The 21793-nt window shown below is 42.6% G+C and overlaps 1 protein-coding gene and 1 pseudogene across 1 annotated transcript in view; one reads left to right on the forward strand and one right to left on the reverse strand.

The window, feature by feature from the left end:
- Positions 1-8911, forward strand: part of LOC116328862 (ribonuclease inhibitor-like) — a 31300-nt gene extending 22389 nt beyond the window's left edge. The window contains exons 6-7 of the mRNA XM_039608425.1: positions 7245-7421; positions 8850-8911. Coding sequence (XP_039464359.1) covers positions 7245-7421; positions 8850-8859 — 187 coding nt within the window. The 3' untranslated portion in view covers positions 8860-8911. The remainder of the gene's footprint in view (positions 1-7244; positions 7422-8849) is intronic.
- Positions 8912-16848: 7937 nt separating this feature from the next.
- Positions 16849-18186, reverse strand: LOC116316593 (annotated as a pseudogene).
- Between the last annotated feature and the right edge of the window lie 3607 nt (positions 18187-21793).

Consider the following 21793-nt stretch of genomic DNA (forward strand, 5'->3'; position numbering starts at 1 on the left):
GTTTCTGTCTGTCCCTCCCTTCTCCCGTCACTCTTGAACAAGACCTCAAGATACCTGAACTCCTCCACTTGGGGCAGGAACTCGACCCTGACCCGGAGTGGGCACTCCACCCTTTTCTTGCTCAGGACGATGGCCTCAGATTTGAAGGTGCTAATTTTCATTCCCACCTTGACACTCGGCTGCGACCGTTGCAGTGCGAGCTGGAGGCCATCACCTCACCTGATGAAGCCAACAGAACCACATCATCTGTGAAAAGCAGAGATGAGTTTCTGAGACCACCCATGTGAAAGCCTCCTGCCACTTGGGTATGCCTAGAAATTCTGTCCATAAAAATTACCAACAGAATTGGTGACAAACGGCAACCCTGGCAGAGTCCATCACCCACCGGGAACGACTCTGACTTATTGCTGGCTATGCGGACCAAGGCCAGACACCTCATACTTCCAAAGCACCTATCACAGGACACCCTGAAGGACATGATCAAATGCCTTCTCCAAGTCCACAAAACACATGTAGATTGGTTGAGCAAACTCCCATGCACCCTCAAGTATTCTTAACAGGATAAAGAGCTGATCCAGTGTTAAACGACCAGGATGACGACCACATTATTCCTTCTGTATCTGAAATTCGACTAACAGCCCTAGCGCACTAGGTCTGTCCAGCATCCTCCCAAAGAACACATGGCCGCAAATCTGGTTATACGATTACAGAATGTTCACCGGGAGAAACCCCAACATACAGGCACCAAGCCTGCAGGAGGATGGGCCCATGTCCCTTGTTTGGGCCTGGCCACTAGACACTCGCCCTCCCTGGGCCTGGCTCCAGGGTGAACACAGTGAAGCCACAAAAGGGCAGGAAGCTTGCCACACATCAATCAGAATCTTCACAAGGAATGTGTCTACAATAATCCTCCCCCAGCACAGAGTGGCTGGAGAGGTGGTGGGAGACAAAGGAATGTCTTGATCCTATAGATTGAACTCAGACCTTTCAAATTTAAGAAACACAATGGCAACATTCAACAATTAGACTTAACACATCAACACACAAAATATCATCCCAGGAGGGATGACACCTGGCAGGTTTTCTCTAAGTGCACCATTACAAAAAAAAAAAAAAAAAAAAATAGTAGGCCTATTTCATGACATGTCCAAACATAAAACTTTCTTTCTCTTAGAAAGGGAAAACAAACCAAAACTAACTGGCAGGATCAACCTGGCACTAAACAACCCCCCAAAACATCAGCCAAATAACAGCCAAAAAACAATATGGTGTGAGGGTTAGAACTTCAGGTGCCATACATGCAGTGCCACATTCATTGTTCCTGGCTTTGATTAATTACTGATGCTTACTTGGTCTAAACTCAGACTTAAGAGTCACTGCCCACTTTCCCACAAGTGCTTCAAGATATCACACAATTCTGGAGAGTCTGGGGTCAACTGTCATAATTCCACCTGCTAAACACACACACACACACACACACATACACACAAAATATGTTAGCAGCTGCTAACCAAACACAACACTAATGTTTACCATTAAATGCTTCCTACAAACTTCACTGCAATGTTTCATCCCTGGAATGTCAGTTTCTTTCCCAGTTCTGTGCTGTTGCAGCCATTTTAATCACGGACCCAATCATCTTAGATTTTTTCCCCTTTCTTGTCACACCCCCCCCCAAAAACAAACAAACAAAAAAAACAAAAAAACAAAACAAAACAAACAAACAAACATGTGACAAGCTGTCATGTATATCAGAAACAGGCAACTCTGTCTGTTAGAGTCCCCAGTCATTTAACCCTCTGCTACATTCTATTCACTTGTGAGATCAAATCATCTTTCCCTGATCTAATAGCAATCAACTAATTTACATATCAACGCGTAACCCACAAAGTTGACAGGACAACAGAAATGCATGTTTAAAATATTGTAATGTTTCTACTCATCAGGCTTGTGAAATCTGTTGGAGACATGTCCTAAACTGGACCTTGGGTCCTGTCAGGTTAGTCATTACAGCAAGGTGTGACCTTTAACCTTATTTATTCATCATAAATGAATTGTCTTTAAATGACGTCACCTTTCAGCCCTTCACAGAATTTCCCTCATACAGTAAATCACTTGTGTTGCTCAATCAGTAGAAAGCATCTCATAATTTTACTACTGCAGCAGATCACAGTCATTGATGTATCAGAGGCCCAGTGGGCCATTTTTCTTCTGCTTTGCCTTATTTTTCCTCTTTTCAGTCTCTTCCTTTGCCATTTCAACTCCAATGTGGCACATGTCAAACTCAAACAGTCTTCTAAAGTCCATTCACACACAGCACTCAGCCTTAGTTAAGCTGGGGTGATCAGGTGATCAGCCCCCCTAGGACCCGTCACAGAGTGAAGCTTCTCATGAGGGACCCTGCTCGCAGCGCCATATTGTCATGTAAGTTTAACCACCCAGTGATCATTATTTGAAGTGGGTTTAATAAACATATTGCAATGTGGAGATAAACATCCAGGCCAAATACCAGGAATGATCTCTTGGACTCTTTTATACACACACAGACATTCTCAAACAAAGAACATTTCATAGGACATCACATATCCCTACACCTTCAGTCCAGCTCATCCTTGACCCACTCTAAGAAATGTTACGACCACCAGTGAGCAGGGTGCCCCGATGTCTTCAACTCTACAAAAGGCCCTCTGTGAAGATGCAATAAAAACTGAGGCCCACTTGTGATAACATTCCACATGCATACAAATAAGTGAGAAAGTGATATTACTACTGCTAAAGTGATGTGGTTAAAATATGTGATTAATACATAGAATAAAGAAATTTTGACTACACAACACAGAGCAGAGCAGCTACGTGAACGCTACTCCAGCAGAGGTCGATTATCTTGTTAGTAACTTTGCCTCCTCACTACGTACGACTCTGGATACTGTAGCTCCTGTGAAAACTAAGGCCTCAAATCCGAAGTACCTGACTCCGTGGTATAATTCTCAAAAACGTAGCCTAAAGCAGATAACTCGTAAGCTGGAGAGGATATGGCGTGTCACAAATTTAAAAGATCATCATTTAGCCTGGAGAATATTTTTCTTTTTTTTTTGCTTTATAAGAAAGCCCTCCGTGAAGCCAGAACATCTTACTATTCGTCACTGATTGAAGAAAATAAGAACAACCCCAGGTTTCTCTTCAGCACTGTAGCCAGGCTGACAAAAGGTTAGAGCACCATTGAACCAACCATACATTCAACATTAGCTAGTAATGACTGCATAAATTTCTTTACAAATAAAATTTTAATCATTGGAGAAAAAATTACTCAAAATCATCTCACAGATGTAATATTATCTACAGCTACTTTCAGTACCATTGATGTTCATTTAGAGTTTTTTTCTCCAATTTATCTTTCTGAATTAACTTCAGTAATTAAACCATCAACGTGTCTTTTAGACACCCAATCCTACAATTCTGCTCAAAGAAGACCTGGCATTAATTAATTATTCAATCCTAAATATGATCAACCTATCTCTAATAATCGGCTATGTACCACAGGCCTTCAAGCTGGCTGTAGTTAAACCTTTACTTAAAAAGCATCTCTAGACCCAGCTGTCTTAGCTAATTACAGGCCAATCTCCAACCTTCCTTTCATATCAAAAGTCCTTGCAAGAGTAGTTGTCAAACAGCTAACAGATCATCTGCAGAGGAATGGCTTATTTGAAGCGTTTCAGTCAGGTTTCAGAGCTCATCACAGCACAGAAACAGCTTTAGTGAAGGTTACAAATGATCTTCTTATGGCCTCTGACAGTGGACTCATCTCTGTGCTTGTCCTGCTAGACCTCAGTGCAGCGTTCGATACTGTTGATCATAATATCCTATTAGCGCGATTAGAACATGCTGTAGGTATTACAGGTACTGCACTGCAGTGGTTTGTATCATATCTATCTAATAGATAAGATAAGATAACTCTTTATTGTCATTGCACAGTCATACATAGTACAATAGTACAATGAAATTGGAAAACTGTCCAACGTTGGCACTACATATAACACAACACAACACGATATGACACATCACAACGAAACACAAACAACACAACAGAGTATATTAACGTAATAAAAAAGAAGGATATATGTGTATTGCACACTGTTATTATTGCACATTAATTATTATTGCACCTTGTTATAAATATAAATATTATTATTGTTATTGTTTAAAACATTGTTACCTCCCCCTAAAAAAAAAGTCCAGGGAGGGATCAGGTCAGCTATTTGCATTGACTAGGGCTATTGCCCTGTTGTAAAAGCTGTCCTTGTGTCTGTTTGTTCGGAACCTCAGCAGCCTGAACCTCCTGCCAGACGGCAGCAGCTTAAACACCCGGTGTCCTGGGTGTGTACAGTCCCGTAGGATGCTGCGTGCCCTCTTGAGACAGTGAGTGCTGTACAGGTCCTTCAGGGAGGCCCTTCACCTCAAAGCGTGTTCAAAGGTTCACTTCCTCCGCAAGCTCCGCGTTACCCTCAGTCAACGTGGTATTGCAAGGTTTGTAGTTGGTTAAGTGCTGAACTCCCTGCCATACCTGTCGTGAGTTGTTGGTGCTGAAGTGATCTTCGATCCTTCTCTTGTACACTGCCTTGGCCTCTCTGATGCCTCTTTTCAGCTCAGATCTGGCTGCACTGTAATGCATACCATCAACGATCTAAAAGCGGCGTCACGTTGCTTCAGCAGGACCTGGACCTCTTTAGTCATCCAGGGTTTCTGGTTGGAATACACCCGGAGACGTTTGTCCACAGTGACACTGTTGACACATAAGTTAATATATGAGAGCACTGATGTTGTGTGCCCCTCACGGTCCTGATGTTAGAACACGCTCCAGTCCATGTTTTCAAAACAGTCCTGCAGCTAATGTGATGCACCTTCTGGCCAGGTTTTCACAGTTTTTGTGACTGGGGGGGCTCTTCTCCTAATGGGAGTGTATGCAGGGATCAGCAGCATGGACATGTGGTCTGACAAACCTAGATGTGGTAGAGGGGTTGCTCTGTAGCCTTTTTGGATGTTGCTGTAGGCTTTATCCAATGTGTTTTTCCCCCTCGTTGCACATTTAATATGCTGTCCAAATCTGGGGAATACTGACCTTAAATCAGCATGGTCGAAGTCCCCAGCTACAATGTGCACTGCGTTTGGATGGGAGTTCTGCTGGTTGCTTATTGTCTTGTGCAGCTCCTCCACGGCCGAGTTAGCATTACACGGCCGTTACCATGACAACAGTAAACTCGCGAGGTATGTAGACGGGTCTGCACTTCACAGTCAAATATTCCAAATCCGGGGAACAATGGCTGTCTACAGTCTTTGTGTTTTTGCACCAGCTGTCATTAGTGTAGATGCATAAACCCCCTCTTTTGTTCTTTTGTTCTAGTTCAGTGCTAGGACCAATTTTGTTTACATTATACATGCTTCCCTTAGGCCAGGGGTCAGCAACCTGCGGCTCCGGAGCCGCATGCGGCTCTTTAGTCCTTATAGTGCGGCTCCTTCTAATAAATTAGAAGTATTTAGCTGAAGCGTATTTTATTTGTGTTAGTTCTTTTTTTAACTTGTAGTTCTAGAAATATAAAAATAAAATTTTATTCTATTATTTTTTTCATAGCGCGGAAGCCGGTATGCCTGCCGAAACGCCATGCATTTATCGAGACTTTCAACCCCCCGTAGGCCAATTATGGATCTTCGGATCCACATTATGTCAGCAGCTGTTCTCCACCGTGAATAACAGCTTACAGATGACAGCTTACACCCCTGCATAAAGATGAAAACCCTGATTTGCAGACGCTTTGCGCAGAGGTTCGGGACCAGAAGTCCCATTGTAAACATGTCACGGCAGACCTGACGACGTTTGCATGAACACGCTATTCAGCATCTCTTTATTGACTTTTCACACACGGTTGCTGACGCATACAGCCGGCTGTAGCTTTTCAGCTCACAGCCCGACACACACCAACACAACAGCATAGATAGCACAGACGTAAAGGCGGCGAGGCGTGATTGCAGGTGCTGCTCAGGTGCGTCGCCTCCCCTGCAGCAGCGCTGCAGACCACGCCCCGCCACACACATTAACCAGGTAAAATACATATTTAGGCAGAATTTTGTAAATATCTATTTTTCATTTTTTAGCAGCATAGAGCTTTTTTTCCAATTACTTTTTAAAAGTCAGGTCAAGGCTCCAAAAGCCCAAAGGCGATATAAGGGTGGCGGCTCAACAGTTTTTGTTTGCTGGATCATTTTAGTTTAGCTGGGTGTCTTTGCTTTTGTTATATTTCAGTTCAAAGTGTGTTAATTACATAAATAAAATGTAATTGTCTCTGTAGCACTTCAAGGATTTCATAAGCAACACACCTTAGTTGTTCACACAAAGCATAAAGGTAAAAAACAATATATACAGTGTTATCTTCATTTTAGATGTCAAAAAGAGTTTGCGGCTCCCAGAGTTTTCTTTTGCGTGGAAACCGGGTCCAAATGGCTCTTTCGGTGTTAAAGGTTGCTGACCCCTGACTTAGGCAGTATCATCAGAAGACGTAGCATACATTTCCACTGCTATGCTGATGATACGCAGCTCTATCTATCCATGAAGCCAGGTAACACACACCAATTAGTTAAACTGCAGGAATGTCTTAAAGACATAAAGACCTGGATGGCCGCTAACTTTCTGCTTCTTAATTCAGATCAAACTGAGGTTATTGTACTCGGCCCTGAAAATCTTAGAAATATGGTATCTAAGCAGATTCTTACTCTGGATGGCATTACCTTGGCCTCCAGTAACACTGTGAGGAACCTTGGAGTCATTTTTGACCAGGACATGTCCTTCAGCGCACACATTAAACAAATATGTAAGACTGCTTTCTTCCATTTGTGCAACATCTCTAAAGTTAGAAATATCCTGTCTCAGAGTGATGCTGAAAAACTAGTTCATGCATTTACTTGCATGAACTAGCATTTCCAGCCTGCATTACTTCCAGGCTGGACTACTGTAATTCATTATTATCAGGATGTCCAAAAAACTCACTGAAAAGCCTTCAGTTAATCCAAAATGCTGCAGCAAGAGTCCTGACAGGGACTAGAAAGAGAGAGCAGATTTCTCCTGTTTTGGCTTCCCTTCATTGGCTTCCTGTTAAATCCAGAATTAAATTCAAAATTCTGCTCCTCACATACAAGGTCTTAAATAATCAGGCCCCGTCTTATCTTAATGACCTTGTATTACCTCATTTATACAGATTGAGTTACTGTGGTTTGTCAGAGACCAGCTGTGACTATCTGGCAGCAGCGCTGAAGTCCAACCCCACCCATCTAAGAGAGCTGGACCTGAGGAGAAACTACAGCCTGCAGGATCCAGATGTGAAGCAGCTGTCTGATCTTCAGGAGAGTCCAGACTACAGACTGGAGACTCTGAGGTCAGTAGAGTGTTGGAGTGAGTGGGTGGTGCTGTCAGCAGTATTGTACTAAACACAGTCAGTATAAAACAAAGAAGCTGTGAGAGGAGAATGGTGACAGGCTTCTGGATTGGACACAAACACTCCCTGTTTCTGCCTTTTTGTGACCTTTATGGTCACCATAGTAACAGCTGACACGCTCTGATCAAACCCTGTCAACAGCCAATCAGCTCTCTGAACAAAGCAACACGCAGACCAATGACTGCATTCATTTCCAAGTTTAAAGCAGTGAAGAACACAGTCTGTAGGTGAGGAAGAATTTAGTGAGAGCAGATGTTTGGATGGAATTCCTCCAGTTAACAGCTGAAACCGTCCATCTGGATTGTTGGGCTTGTTGTTGGGGTTCCTACAGAGCTCAGAGTGGACACACCAAGCTTCTTCTAATGAATGAAAGTCCAAACTCAAACTAGGAGTGAAAAACATTTTCATCAACTTCAATAACAATCCAAAGTAAAGATTAGCAAAAGTGAAACAACAATGAGTACTAGTACAGTCCCAGCACTGAAGTCCCTGCTGCTCTTTATATTGGATATGTCACAGCTGCCGGGGCAAGCCGTGTGGTGTTTGTAGAAAAAGGACCCAATATGCAGGAAACAGCTAGATGCAGGTGAACGTTTGCTTACAAAATGGGAAACAGGAAATGAGGCATGAGAAACTACTAAAAACCTAAACTGGATAAGCTTATTAGATTTCCTATGTTCATTTGCTTATTAGTTCCCCCTTGTGTTTTCAACCCCTGTGTAGTCTCCCTTGCTCTTTGTGTGTTTCATGTCTGTGTCTTATGTTGTCATGTCTGCGTCTCATTATATTTCCTGTTTTATTTTGAAGGGGTCCTGTTCCTATGTTCAATGTTTTTAGTTTTACTCTCTCCTTGTGACATTGTTATGTTCATGTGTGTCAGCTGTTTTCTCCATGTGTTCCCACTTCCCTCATTAGCCTCCTGTGTGTATTTAGTCCGTGTGCTTTCAGTCATTCCTTGTCAGGTCGTCTGCTCATTCACGTCTCAGCTTCAGGTATCCATGTCAGTTCACCATGTTTAAGGTTTTTCATGTTTAGTTTTAGTTCACCCAGTTTAGGTTATTGTTTAGTTTCACCAATGCCCTTTGTTTGTACCTTTTTTGCTAGCCTCAATAAACGGCTTGTTTTTTGTTATATCCACGCCACGTTCAGTTTTTGGTCTGCGTTGAGTCCTCTTTTGCAAACACATACATTCTACCCCAGCCAGACTGTGACAACAGAACCAAAACCAAAGATAATAATCAAAACAAAACCAGTGAGTCCAGAGAGTCAGGACCATGACAGGATGTGCTGCATCACTGACTGACAGCTGATGAAGAGTCTCTGGAAACACTCGTTTATCTCCTCTGCTCTTCCTTCTTCTCTCTGCAGGTGGAGCTGATGATGGTAAACAGGACGGTGTGTGTGCTGAGAGAGGAGCAGCTGTGTCCTGATGATCCAGAGAGGTTGAAGCAGCAGCAGCTTGTGTGTAGAGACGCTCTGACTGGGCCATGTTACTGGGAGGTGGAGAGGAGAGCTTCATCCAGCAGTGACTGACAGAGGAATGAAGTGCAGATGACTGTCAGTGCTGCAGAGTGAACTGCTCTGAGAACAGCTCCACTGTCAGACACAATGTAGAGTCCAGCATCATCCCTGTGTGTCCCTCTGGATCTGACAGAGGATCATCAGTGTATCTGGACTGCTCTGCTGCTGCTCTGTCCTTCTACAGTCTCTGCACAGTCTCTGTCTGACTCTGGCTTCAGACCCTCCTGGATCAAACTCACCTGGAAAGGCTTTCAAACACCTTTGAATTATAAACATCATGTTTTTATAAGCTAAATATCATGTTTTCATGTAGGTGTGCAGTTTGAGCCTCAGTGGATGAATAATAATGTGGATACTAATGATCAATAAATGTTCTGATTGGAATCAAAGGAATGACTCAGACTGAATCTGTTCCTGCTTTTCTCTCATGTGTATCCGAACCAGACCTCCAGCTTCTGCCCTCCGCCTCACATTAGTCACCCAGCACAGCAGCTTTTCCATTAAAGCTCACTTTTCCGGCCTTTAAAGGAGCTTCAGACACACCTGGAAACACAGCTCGGAGAAGTAAGAAGAGATGAAGAACAGCTGGGAGAAAGGACACAACATGAGCTTCTCGTCTGTGACTGAAACCTTTGATCAGACTCATTTTTAATCTTTGCTGTTAAACTTGGCAGTGAGGCAGCTTTGAACCCATGAGAGTAACATTTGACCTTTAAATGACCCCATGACCTTTCCACCCTCAGTCCACAAACAGTGTGTGACTGATTAATTGAACTGATCAGTATTCCAGAAGTTTCAGACTCACTCACTAATTCATTGGTTGAACCTAATTTTATCTTGCCACTTATATTCCATCTAAACAAATCATGTTATATTATTAACATTCAGTTAATTTGATTTTTATTCAGTTAACATGTTTGTACCAAGTTAGTATAATTAAATTAATTTAAATTCATGTTATATTGTTTAAACACTTTGGCACATCAAATGTCAGTCTTGTTACATGAGCTAGTAAAATATTTGTTTGTTACACCAGTGTTAATCTTGTTGATCTTGTTGAATGAATAAATGTAATTTATGTCTGTAGTACTTACACCAATCATGTTTCAGTTAGTGTTTGTATTGCTTATGTAAACATTACTTTTAATTAAATGAATGAAACATACATAAATGATAATTTGCTTAACCATCTCTTTTATTTTGCTTGAACATTCTTAAAACAGGTGGCAGGATCTCAGTTCAGCCCAGCTTTCTCCCCTTCAACCATCTCATACTAAGACCCCAGAACTTCCAGATCAAGACATGCTGACTGAAAGAAAAAATACAATAAAATAAAAATATTTAAAAAAAAATAAAAGTCTGTTGAATAGCTTGCAGGCAGACCCAAAAGATACTGACCCAAAGTAAGTTTCAAGTTGCAATTCAGCTTCATATCTGAAACGAGGCACTGTGAAGACACTTGGCCACACTGACAGTCTTGTAGACGGTGATGAACCTGACGATTAAATGGGCCTTGTATTGTTTGTGTCTGCTGAAGAGCTTGAAAAGAAATGTGCTGGACTCCGCACTGGTTGACATGTCACTCCTTCATCTTCTGTAAAACTTTGCAACTGCACACTATCTAAGTATTTAACCTTTAAAGTTGCTTTATCATTAATTTCAGAGATCGCAGTAAGATTTACGAACTCATTTCCAAAATCCTCGAAAGAGTGACCTTTGACCTTTAGATGCAGATGAACTGCTGAGTCTTGTCCCATGGAGGTGGCTCTTCTATGTTGTGCCATGCGCTTGTGAATTGGCAGTTTAGTTTCTCCATTGTAGAGGTCCGGGCATTCCTCGCTGCACTGTACAGCATACACCACATTGTTCAGTTTGTGTTTAGGAGTTTTATCTTTGGGATGAACGAGTTTTTGTCTGAGAATGTTGCTGGGTCTAAAGTAAACTGGGATGTTGTGCTTGGACAAGACCCTCCTGAGCTTTTCTGATACACCGGCTACATAGGGGATGACAATATTGTTGCGTTTGTGAAAGTTGTGCTGACACTAAACTGCAGACATAAGGCTGATATTATACTGATCCACACTGAGGATCTTTATGGTAAAATCTGTTTTCTAGCGTTCTTCCTCACAGTTCTAAGTATCAGACACAACAATGAATAATCCACAGCTGACTCTCTTTGCTGCTATGACCGACTCCACATACAAGTTAATTTCTTCCTTAGGTAAACCTTCTGTTGTGTCACATACAGGAGTGCTGGACTGTACATCTGTACAACGTGTGATATGGTGTCAGAGAACCTCATTAATTGCGTACATAGATGAGTATATGAGGTGGAAGCTCATCGAAGCGTTTACTACCATTCAAATCAGCTTGCTGCTGGAGAAGCACAGCTCCTACGCCATATGAGGATGAACCAGCTGATATGCATGTTTCAGCATTTGGGTCATACAGAAGAAGCCCTGAAGGTGTTGTCCGTTTGTTTTTGATACCATCAAAAGTCTGCTGCTGCTGTGGCCCCCATGACCCCAGGTTCGACTTCCTCAGCAGATCTCTTAAAGGGTGTGTTTATTCCGCCAGGTGAGGATGAAACTTTGAAGAACAGGATGAAGTTCACTGAAAAGTTTGGGAAATTATTTCTTTTACAGCATCAATGGAGACTAAGCAGATTTGATTCACTCTGGCAACCAGCTGTAGTGCGTCTGCAGCATGCCCGCTCAGCAGCGGTGTGCATAAATCCTGTACAACATAAATGTCTTCTTTGGTTCTATGGTTGTTCTTGCTGAGAGTGGCTTTGAACATGCCTTTTACTTTCAGGCATGTTCCTCTTGGGCGTATCCAATCTCCCCAACTGATGCTACGTGTAGAAGGTTTCTTGGACTGCTGTGACATCTGCTCCTGTGTTGATTTTAAACAGTACATTACAGTAAACATTTATGTCTGTCACCCATGGATTGTCTTTGGTTTTAGGAAAAGGGACCCAAGAAAACGACCTCATCATCTATTTCGCTGTTCATTGAGAATGTTGTCATAAGCTGGAAATCATTCACAATCATTCATATTCACCAACACTCAGTGTGATGTCATCAGTAAATGTCTCAGCCTCCAGCTCACATGAAAGCATCTGACTGCCTGACCAGCTAGCATTACCCAGCATGCCGTGCAATAGTGTCAGTTTGTGAATTGTGCAATAATTCCTGCTCCAAACTGTTTCTGTTTCACAGATTGCTGTGTGCCGTGACCTTTGACCTGCTAAAGTCAGTCAGCTGTGGATTATTCATTGTTGTGTCTGATACTTAGAACTGTGAGGAAGAACGCTACACAGTTAATCAGGGTCCCCTCTCTCTGAATTAGGAAAGGTCGGCAGGCCGTGTCTGGGCCTCGGGCCATACATTGAGTATCACTGTTTGTAATGTGAACATTGTTCTGCAGTGCCTAGGGACCAATGTGTCCCGTTCAGTGGATTTGAACTTCTGACCTTCCTATCATGAGTAAACCATTGGTTTTCCAAATGAGAGTGCAAGGAGGGAGCGAGGAGGATGAAAGAGAGATGGTACAACAGCATTAAAAACCCAATGAGAAAATGAGCAAAGGCCAACAAGTTATTCATAGCAGTTTAAATACGGGGAGTCACTTTTGGGCCCAGCAGATAAAACAGAGCCAATATTTCCTTCTTTATTTAAGTGACGTGTGTCACAGATGTGACCTAGTAAAGTGTAACTGAACATTAGTAACGTTATTAACACTCTCAGCTCGTCCTTGTTCCAGACCTGAAGATCCTCTTCTTTCATTCAGCAGCAGCTTCAGGTCTCTGATGGTCCAGGCTTGTTGTTGGGAAACAGCCCTGCTGGGATGATGGTGTCCTCACAGAAACAGTCAGTGATGCTGTTGATCTCCATCACAGAGCACGTCTTGCTCTTGTTAAATACTCTTAAGTCTTGTGCTGTTTATGTAGTGATAAGTTTTCAAAAGAGACAGTAAATTACAGAATGGTAGCAGTGGGTGATATTATTTAAATGCTGTCATGATTTTATGTGAACATTTTGTCATTTGTAAACTATACATGACATTGATTCTACATTGTAACTGATTTGATGTTCTACAAAGTGCTTTTAATTAAAAAAAGACAAACATTTCTTTGTTTCTTTATTCAACTTTTGAACAGTGGTACTTAGTAAGTACATATTCAGTAAATGCAAATTATTTACATGGCCCCCTAAATTAAAACATTATGGGTTATTCAGAACAGAACTATGCTTGGAAAAATATTGTCCCATCAGTTGATCCAACTCCTCCACAGTAGCAGGTGGAACTTTTCTTTTTTGAGGACGGCTTCTTTTACCTGTCACTACAGATGGTCTGTTTATGTTTTGATCAAGAACCTTTTTTTGGGCAGCTGAAGAGGAGAAGTCTATCTTATGGCCAACCTCTGGCTGTATCTTGGTCATATTGCCAGGCAAAACCCAGTATGCAGGTTCATCTGTAACAGTCCATGTGCCACAGATCAACACTGTTGCTTCTACATTAAACAGAAGAGCAGCGACATGGCTGCAGGTCTCCACGACTCCGGCCATACAGGTGCAGTGGGCGGCTTCAACCTTCCCTGTGATGCTCACAATGACCTGTGGCTGCAATGCTGCAATTCAGTCTTTGAGAGTGCAGCACCTGAAACACACACAGACAAAGTTCATTTAAAGACAAGAACTTTAATAAGCCAAGACCGACACAAATGTGTTTTATCTACTTTCAAATCCATTTATCATAAATGTAACAAATAAAGTGTTTTTATGTATCCATCTATAGAACGCTGCATGTTATATTCTAAATCTGCCTGTTTCTTTTTAGAAACCTAGCAGCAAAAATGAGCCTAAAGTATGTAATGCAAGAATGTAATCACTTTCAAGAGGGAGAAAACATAATGTTTGACTTTAAGTGACAATTATGGACACCTAATATGATAAGGAGATTCTGCAGGTCATTAATCAATGTATAAAACTAAAACAGAATGTATTTTTAGTGACACAGGACACAAACAAGGAAGCAAGATGTGTAATTAGGATTAGTTTTAATTAGGGCAATTTCTTTAACCATAAAGAATAACTAAATCCTTCAGGACAATATCACATCAGTGCACTGAACTCACTATGTTATCCCTCTAACAGAGCCTCCACATGTTCTCACTGTAATTTCCCCTCATGAATGAATTTATGCTGCACTAATCTGAATGTTCGGGGGGAATCAAACGCATTTTACTCGCAGTACTCAAGCTGACTTACCTTTGCTTGAATGACGGCGTAGTCACAACGTGGAGGCTTAGAAATAGCCAAATCTTGTACCCAGTCCTTGGTGAATTGGATGTGCGCCTCCAGAGATTTATAATTGCGAAATTGGTGCGCCGTGTATGCGCTGACTCCACAGACAAGGTACCAGAGTAGATCATGCTAAGTCAATAGCGGTTTGGTCTTCAGGGTTTCTACTCCACGGCTGTATTTCATACGGGTCCACATTTCAACAATCAAGTACCGTCTCTTTGCATCTGGACACAATCTGTCTCAGAGATTGACAGACCACGTGACTTTCGCGCATTGCATGCCGGGAGGTGAAGGCAGGACGTTTAAATTACCGCATCAAATGCAAGCATTTGCAGCACCGCAAAACGTTTTTTCTCACGTTCCAATACCGTCTTGCTTTTTCTTTTCTCACCAAAAAATAATGTACAAAACGAAGGAGAACAATGCCGGTCCGTACAAAGACAGACTCGAGGAAAAGGCAAAGAAAAGGTACTTGGAAAAAATCAAAGGAGTGAAAGGGTCAGACCCTTACGAGCACACAGAGTGGACAAAAGACATCAGCGTGCTGCCCAACTTTCACCACGCTCAGATTTATAATTACATGGTTCTTGGGTGAGTGCATACACTCATGAAGTTTTTAGTAACTTCAGGTCACTGCAACAGGCCCAGGTGCAGTTCACGGACGGATGGGTACAGGACCTGGAAATGCACCGTGTTGAGCACAAGACCATAAACGCACAACGGTAAGTTTACCTGTCTCACAAATCGTCTTCATAAATACACATTCGTGAACCGTTTATAAATAGGACCTTTTAGCTCACGGTAATTAATTAGTAGTGCAAAGAATATATGGTATGCATTACAGAAATGTAGCAGTGATAATAATATTGTATGCTGTAATCGTACTGGGCAATCACTGAGACAAAAATCTGTCATATATCCTGTGAATAAAAGTATATGTTGTTGTCTATGTACCATGATAATAACAGAAGCGATACGCAATATTCTGCCAGGACAATTTACCATTTATGCAAAGCTACACATTTACTGTACATTCTGTCCTCACAAACATGTTTTTCTGCATTGACTGTTTCAGGTAAATCACTCCATGCGCCTCAGCCAAAAGCCTCTTCAGCCCTGGGTTATTCTGCAATCTAATGGGGACGTTGAAAGTGCACATTGCACATGCATGGCTGGTGTGGCAGAGAAGTGTGTGCATGTAGCGGCTCTCCTTTACAAAGTTGACACTACTGTGCGTCTACGAGGTAATATCACGCCGACAGATGTCAAAGCTTACTGGATTATGCCCTCCAACATCAAGAGAGTGCAAGGAGTACCAGGCCACACAATTGACTACACCACCAGTGCAGCAAGAAAAAGGGCACTCGACCAATCATGTAGTGCTGGACAAAGTGACTGTTCTCCTAAACCCAAAATCCGGACTCGCACTGGTGGCAGCTCACTACAAGTGCGCACACTGGCCGATTTAAAGTCTCTCACAGATCTCATGCATGAAAACCGGTCAGGCCTATGCGCTGTTATGGAGGACTTCTGCCACCTATATGCTGACCCTGTCCAGCCTCGTGTCCTCCCAAATCACTGCTACGCATCTTTGACCCACAGTTGAAGGGCTGTCAGCTATCTGTGCTTCTGCAGCACTGTGAACGTCTGAAGCACTGTGTCGTTGTCTCAAAGGCTGAGGCAGAGGCACTGGAGGAGAAAACCAGGAGCAGCACAAATGTGACCTTTGGCACACAGCACGAGCAGGAAGAATCACTGCGTCAAACATACATGCGGTTGTGTCCACCTCCACTGCCAGTCCTGCGTTGTCAACTGTAAAGAAAGTGTGCTACCCACAAAAACTGTCACATCAGCTCTCCAACCAAGAACCGCAACAATTCAAGTGGGGAAGACAATGAAAACACAGCACGCGCGAGTGGTACACCTCACAGGGAAAGGTGCAGCATAGAGAACTTAAAGTTGATAAGTGTGGTTTCATAATCAACCCCGCATTCCCAGAATTAGGTGCCACCCTGATGCGCTCGTAAAATGTGAATGTTGTGGTGAAGGATGTGTGGAAATTAAGTGCCCATATAAACACCGCAACAACAACCTCCTGCAGGCCTGTGAAGATGACAGGTTTTGTGTGGGGTTAAAAGATGGAAGGGTTGAGTTGAAAAAGACACACATTTACTACAAGCAGGTACAAACACAGATCTATGTTACAAAGTCACACTTTTGTGACTTTGTTGTGTGGACAACAAAAGCTTGTGTTGTTACACGTGTGATGCCAGATGTAGACTTGTGGACTAAAATGTTGCCTATCGCTCAGGATTTTTTCTACAAAGTTGTGATGCCTGAGCTCTTGGCCAATCACTACAGTGATCCAGAAACCAGTGTTTCACAAGGGCCACATTACATGGATGTCACCGTGACAAAAAAAAAAAAGAAAGACAAAAGCTTGCATAGAAAACTAATCTGAAAGTATTTCAGTTACACACGTTCAGAGACAACTCTTATATTGAAGGCATTATTATTTCATTTTGTTAAAAACATAGCTGCACAACAAAACAAGACCAAATTGGAAAACAGTTATTCATCACTTGCTTGCTTTACAACAACACTTGGGCACATATTTGTGAGCGCACATGATACAGCAACTATCTTATCCAGCAAAGTCATGTTCTCACCTTCGCATGGCACCACAAAACCTAGACGGATGGTGTCGTTTAGGATAGTGTACTTGGACCGTAGACAGCCTATAACACGTTCAACATGGATCCTGACATGTGCCAGTTTTCGTGTGTCCTCCACATCTTTTGTTTGTAGCTGACTGCGACCCGTGTAAATGCTGGAATTTTTAAAGTGGCACCCATTAAGGCAACACTTTCCCTGATATCAAAACCCCGGTCTGCGAGCACTATGTCCCCGGGTGAAAGCTTCTGTAAAAAGCCAGATGTTTCCGCTATTCGTTTATCACTTGTACGCCCTCCCCATCCTTTAGAAATGAAAGAGATCATCCCCTGTGGTGTGATCCCAATGAGATATTTCATTGTGTGTCTACTTTTGTATGTTGAATATGTCTCCGCCATGGCACGTAAATTTTGTGCCCTCTCTATGAACAGTTCAAAACAGTCAATAATAACTGTCACCCGGTCACCAAACATCTCTACATACTGGTGTGGCATACTGGCCTGTATGCAATGTCTTCCAGGCCAGTGCACCAATGGACTCAGGTGAGCGTACAACACATTTACAGTAATGTTAAACACAGTGGAAGTGGTTGTCCGGCTAATATCAAAGAGGTGTGCAATATGTGCAATCGGAAGGTTGAGTCTTAAACGCATGAGAGTTAGCAAGAGCATCTGAAACTGGGAAATTTTCCTGTCAGTGTCTGGCAAGCTCGGGCTGATTTGTTGTAGCACCCCATTAGTAAAGCAAAAGAAGGCAGTCCTGTGTAGAATTTAACTTTAGAGTTCTCGTCTTTCAAGAATTCCATGTCTAATTTCTTTTTGGACAGTTCTTTTTTTAATACTAGGTTTTCTTCTTGAAGGTGTGCTATTTCTTGTAACCTTTGAGAACACATTTTACACTCCTGCAGATCTTCATCCTTGTGCTGTGGAGTTATCTGCTGTGGTTGGCTCTCAGCTGTAGTTTCCGTAGTGACTGGTGCTGAAAGACATACATGCACACAGACAAAGACAAGATCATTGAAAGTGCAAAAATAAGACAGTGCTTAATGTGGAAAAAGTGGTATTTATTTATGTACATTGACAATTTTACCTGGATGGATTTCACCTGCATGAGCTGTCTCTGCCCCAGAGGAACGCGGGCCTTTTCGTGGCTGTTTTGATTTCGATCTCTGTTTTAACCGATCAAATCTAGCAGTGGTAGAAGCTTTACTTCTGTGTGTGGCCCAGTTTGAGAGAGGGTGCCCAGTCTGGATCGCATTCCAGCATTTCGTAGGCTGGTTTGCCTACAAAATACAGCAAACATTACACACAGCCACAATAAACAAAGGAGCATAGCTCGATGATTTCTATTCAGCGCCATATAAGACGTATTAAATACCACAAAACACTTACCTTTGTGGAAATGCTTGGAGCAGACTAACATGTGAGGTGGAGTGTTTTCGAACGTTATATTAGGTCTTCTGATAGCGGCAATCCAGGCCATCCGTCGCCTCTTCGTGACTTTGGAGACATGGCTTGGAGAATTTCTCTTCCACGCCGGAATCCGATAAAAACCAAACTCATTTCCCGTCGACTTCACGCGGCTGTCGTTCGCCCGGCTTGTGCAGTTAATAATACAACAGCTTCTTGCCATTTTATGTTTCTTTTTATCGCTGTGTAACCGATTTCTATTGAAAGCCAGTGCCCGCTAGTACCTCTAACCACCACTTCCCAGAATCCTTTGCGGATTTACCCCTGAATGACGTCACATTTTCAATCTCTATTGGCACATAGCGGGGGGTGAGGTGAATCAGATTATGATCTGACCTACCAAGTGGGGGGAGGGAGGAGGAGCTGTATGCATCCTTGACATTAGCATACAGTAGGTCTAGAATTTTTTCTCCCCTGGTGGGACAGACCACATATTGTCTGAATGTTGGTAGTGTATTGTCCAGTGATACATGGTTGAAGTCCCCCAAGATCACAATAAAGGCACTCGGGTGCTGAGTCTGTAACCGGGCTATGGCAGAGTGGATAGTTTCACATGCAGCTGTGGGGTTAGCAGAGGGAGGAACATAAACAGCCACCAAGATCACGTGAGAGAATTCCCTGGGTAAATAATATGGCCTGAGTCCAACAGCAGTTGACTGGAGTCAACTCAGTGGTGGAGCAATGGTGCCTGTGTTTGGCTTTGCCGCTGCTACAGCTAGTTGGAGGTAGTGATGTGTCGTTCGCGAACGAAATGGCTCTTAGAGCCGGATCTTTGAAGTGAACGACGCGAGCCGGCTCCTTATCGCGAGCCGTCGGTTTTTTTTTTCTTTCTCTCACCCTCTCTCTCGCCCTTTTTTCCGCTTCACTCTGCATGCGAGCCTTGTGCTTTGTGCTGGGGGGAGGGGCGGTAATTACACTCAGTAGCAGAGGAACAGAGCGGGAGGGAGAGAGAGAGAAAGAGAGCCAGGGACAACAACGTCACATTAGAAAGGTATAGTAATCATCCACAACTATTTTCAGTTGCAGATGATAAAGGAGTCAGAAAGTTTATTCATGCAGGCCCATATGACAGAGAATATGCATGTTCTTTTTGTATTTCATTTTTTAATTTATATGTTGTGGTTTGCAGTGTTTAAATTTGTAAAAGGAAAAAGCTGAACATTTAAATAGCTGAAATGTGACTAGTTGGTTTTTGTATTATATGATTTATTTATTACATTTTATGTGGAGTGAATAAATAAAAGTATATCTACGGTGACCCCCAGAGACAAAGCACGTAAAAACTCCAAAACACGTAAAAACTCCAAAACACCTAAAAACTCCATAGCACGTACAAACCCCGAAGCACGTACAAACTGTAAAACACGTAAAAACTCCAAAACACGTAAAAACTCCAAAACACGTACAAACTCCGAAGCAAGTACAAACCCCGAAGCACGTACAAACTCTAAAACACGTAAAAACTCAGTAGCACGTAAAAACTCCAAAACACGTACAAAAGAAAACAGAAGTGCTCCAGGATGCTAGGCGCAGTGTTGAGCTTTTGTTACCTAGTGGCTACACAAGCCAGCAAGTACTAACGACCGGATTTGGTGTGTGGTAGTAGCAGGTAAATGAACATTTATTTTAAATTATTTGATTACATATGAGTGCTTGTGTATAAATACACAAACAACAATTGTGTAATTTAAGTGATCTAAGTAGCTCTATTTTGGAAGTTCAGTTCATGCTAGACATGTGCTTTGGAGTTTGTACGTGTTTTCTCTCTAGGGACCACCGCATATATTTATATATAAATAAAACCACCTTTTTTTTACATTAGTAATTTCTTTTGTGCATAATTTTATATTGTTGTTAATAATAAATGAATTAAAGCAACAAAACAACCTGAAGAGCCGGTTCGGAGCCGAAAGAGCCGGCTCTTTTTAGTGAGCCGAACCGAAAGAGCCCGTTCTCTAAAAAGAGCCGGAAATCCCATCACTAGTTGGAGGCGACAGTGTAGTTTTTCACAGAAAAACTTTTCCTCCTCCTCCTCCTCTGGTGTGTTCCTCACCTGAGTGCGTGCTACTGTGCACAACCCGCGACATTTCCACCCTCAAGAGACGAAAAAGGGGAACAAGGGCCGGCGTCCAGGTGAAACGGAGAAGGTACCGGAGGCTAGCTGCTTGGCTGTGGGGTGACTCTCGGTGCCTGCGACCAGTTCCTCTCCTGTCGTTTGCTGGGGATGTTACGCCGCCGGCGGCTGGGACCCAAGCCCTATGGCTCGAAAGCAGTTTGCTCACTCTGTGCCCGTCATCCATTTTCCGTTTTGCTGGTGACAGCTACGTCTGCTCATCGATCAAGGTTTTTCCCAACTCTGGAGTCGCCGCCCTGCCCGGCAGGTCCACAGGTGTGCACAGGTGTCCAATTCAAGCAGTCAGTCAATCTACAGTCAGCTGTAGATTTTGCAGATAAACTGTCATCAATTCGGTTTGCCCTGCTTAACGTTCGCTCTATAACGAACAAATCATTTATTCTAAATGATCTTTTTATTAAAGAGTTTCTAGATTTTATGTGTCTGACTGAGACGTGGCAGCAAAATAAGGATTATGTCCACTTGAATGAAATCTGTCCGTCTGGCTGTTCTGTCATTGGAACTCCGCGTCTGTCAGGACGTGGTGGAGGACTCGCTGTTGTTTACCAGGACAGACTCATATGCAAACTGATGACCTCGGACTTCTTTTCTTCATTTGAGTCACAGATGATGAAGGTCGATTCTCTGAAAACCTTTTATTGTATTTTAATCTATCGACCTCCTGGACCTGCTGGGGTCTTTCTAACTGAATTTAACGACCTTCTGACATCGATCATTAAATTGGAGAAGGTTGTAATATTGGGAGACTTCAGCCCTCATATTGATGACGCTTCCTGTAACACTGCTGTTGAGCTCATCACTATCACTGAGTCTTTTAACTTTAAGCAGCATGTTTATGGCCCCACACATACAAAGGGCCACACACTGGACCTTGTTTTCTCCCTGGGTTTAAATATACATGATGTATGTGTGGAGGATGTCCATGTGAGTGACCATAGCTGCATATTCTTTAATTTGTCATTTTACGTGGATCCTTCACCTCCTAAATTGATGATCCAAAGGCAGATTATAAACCAGGATGCTGCTGGAAGATTCTCTGCCATGTTTGACCCTCGTATGGCTCAAAATGATATGGATTCACTTATTTTGTCTTTTAACAATCAATGTAAATCTATTTTAGATACGGTGGCACCTCTGAAACTAACTGTCGTCCATTCTTCAAATTTCTGTCCTTGGATAAATGAAAATATTCGAAATTCTAGGAAA

Source organism: Oreochromis aureus, linkage group 3 (assembly GCF_013358895.1).
Source record: "Oreochromis aureus strain Israel breed Guangdong linkage group 3, ZZ_aureus, whole genome shotgun sequence".
Lineage (NCBI taxonomy): Eukaryota > Metazoa > Chordata > Actinopteri > Cichliformes > Cichlidae > Oreochromis > Oreochromis aureus.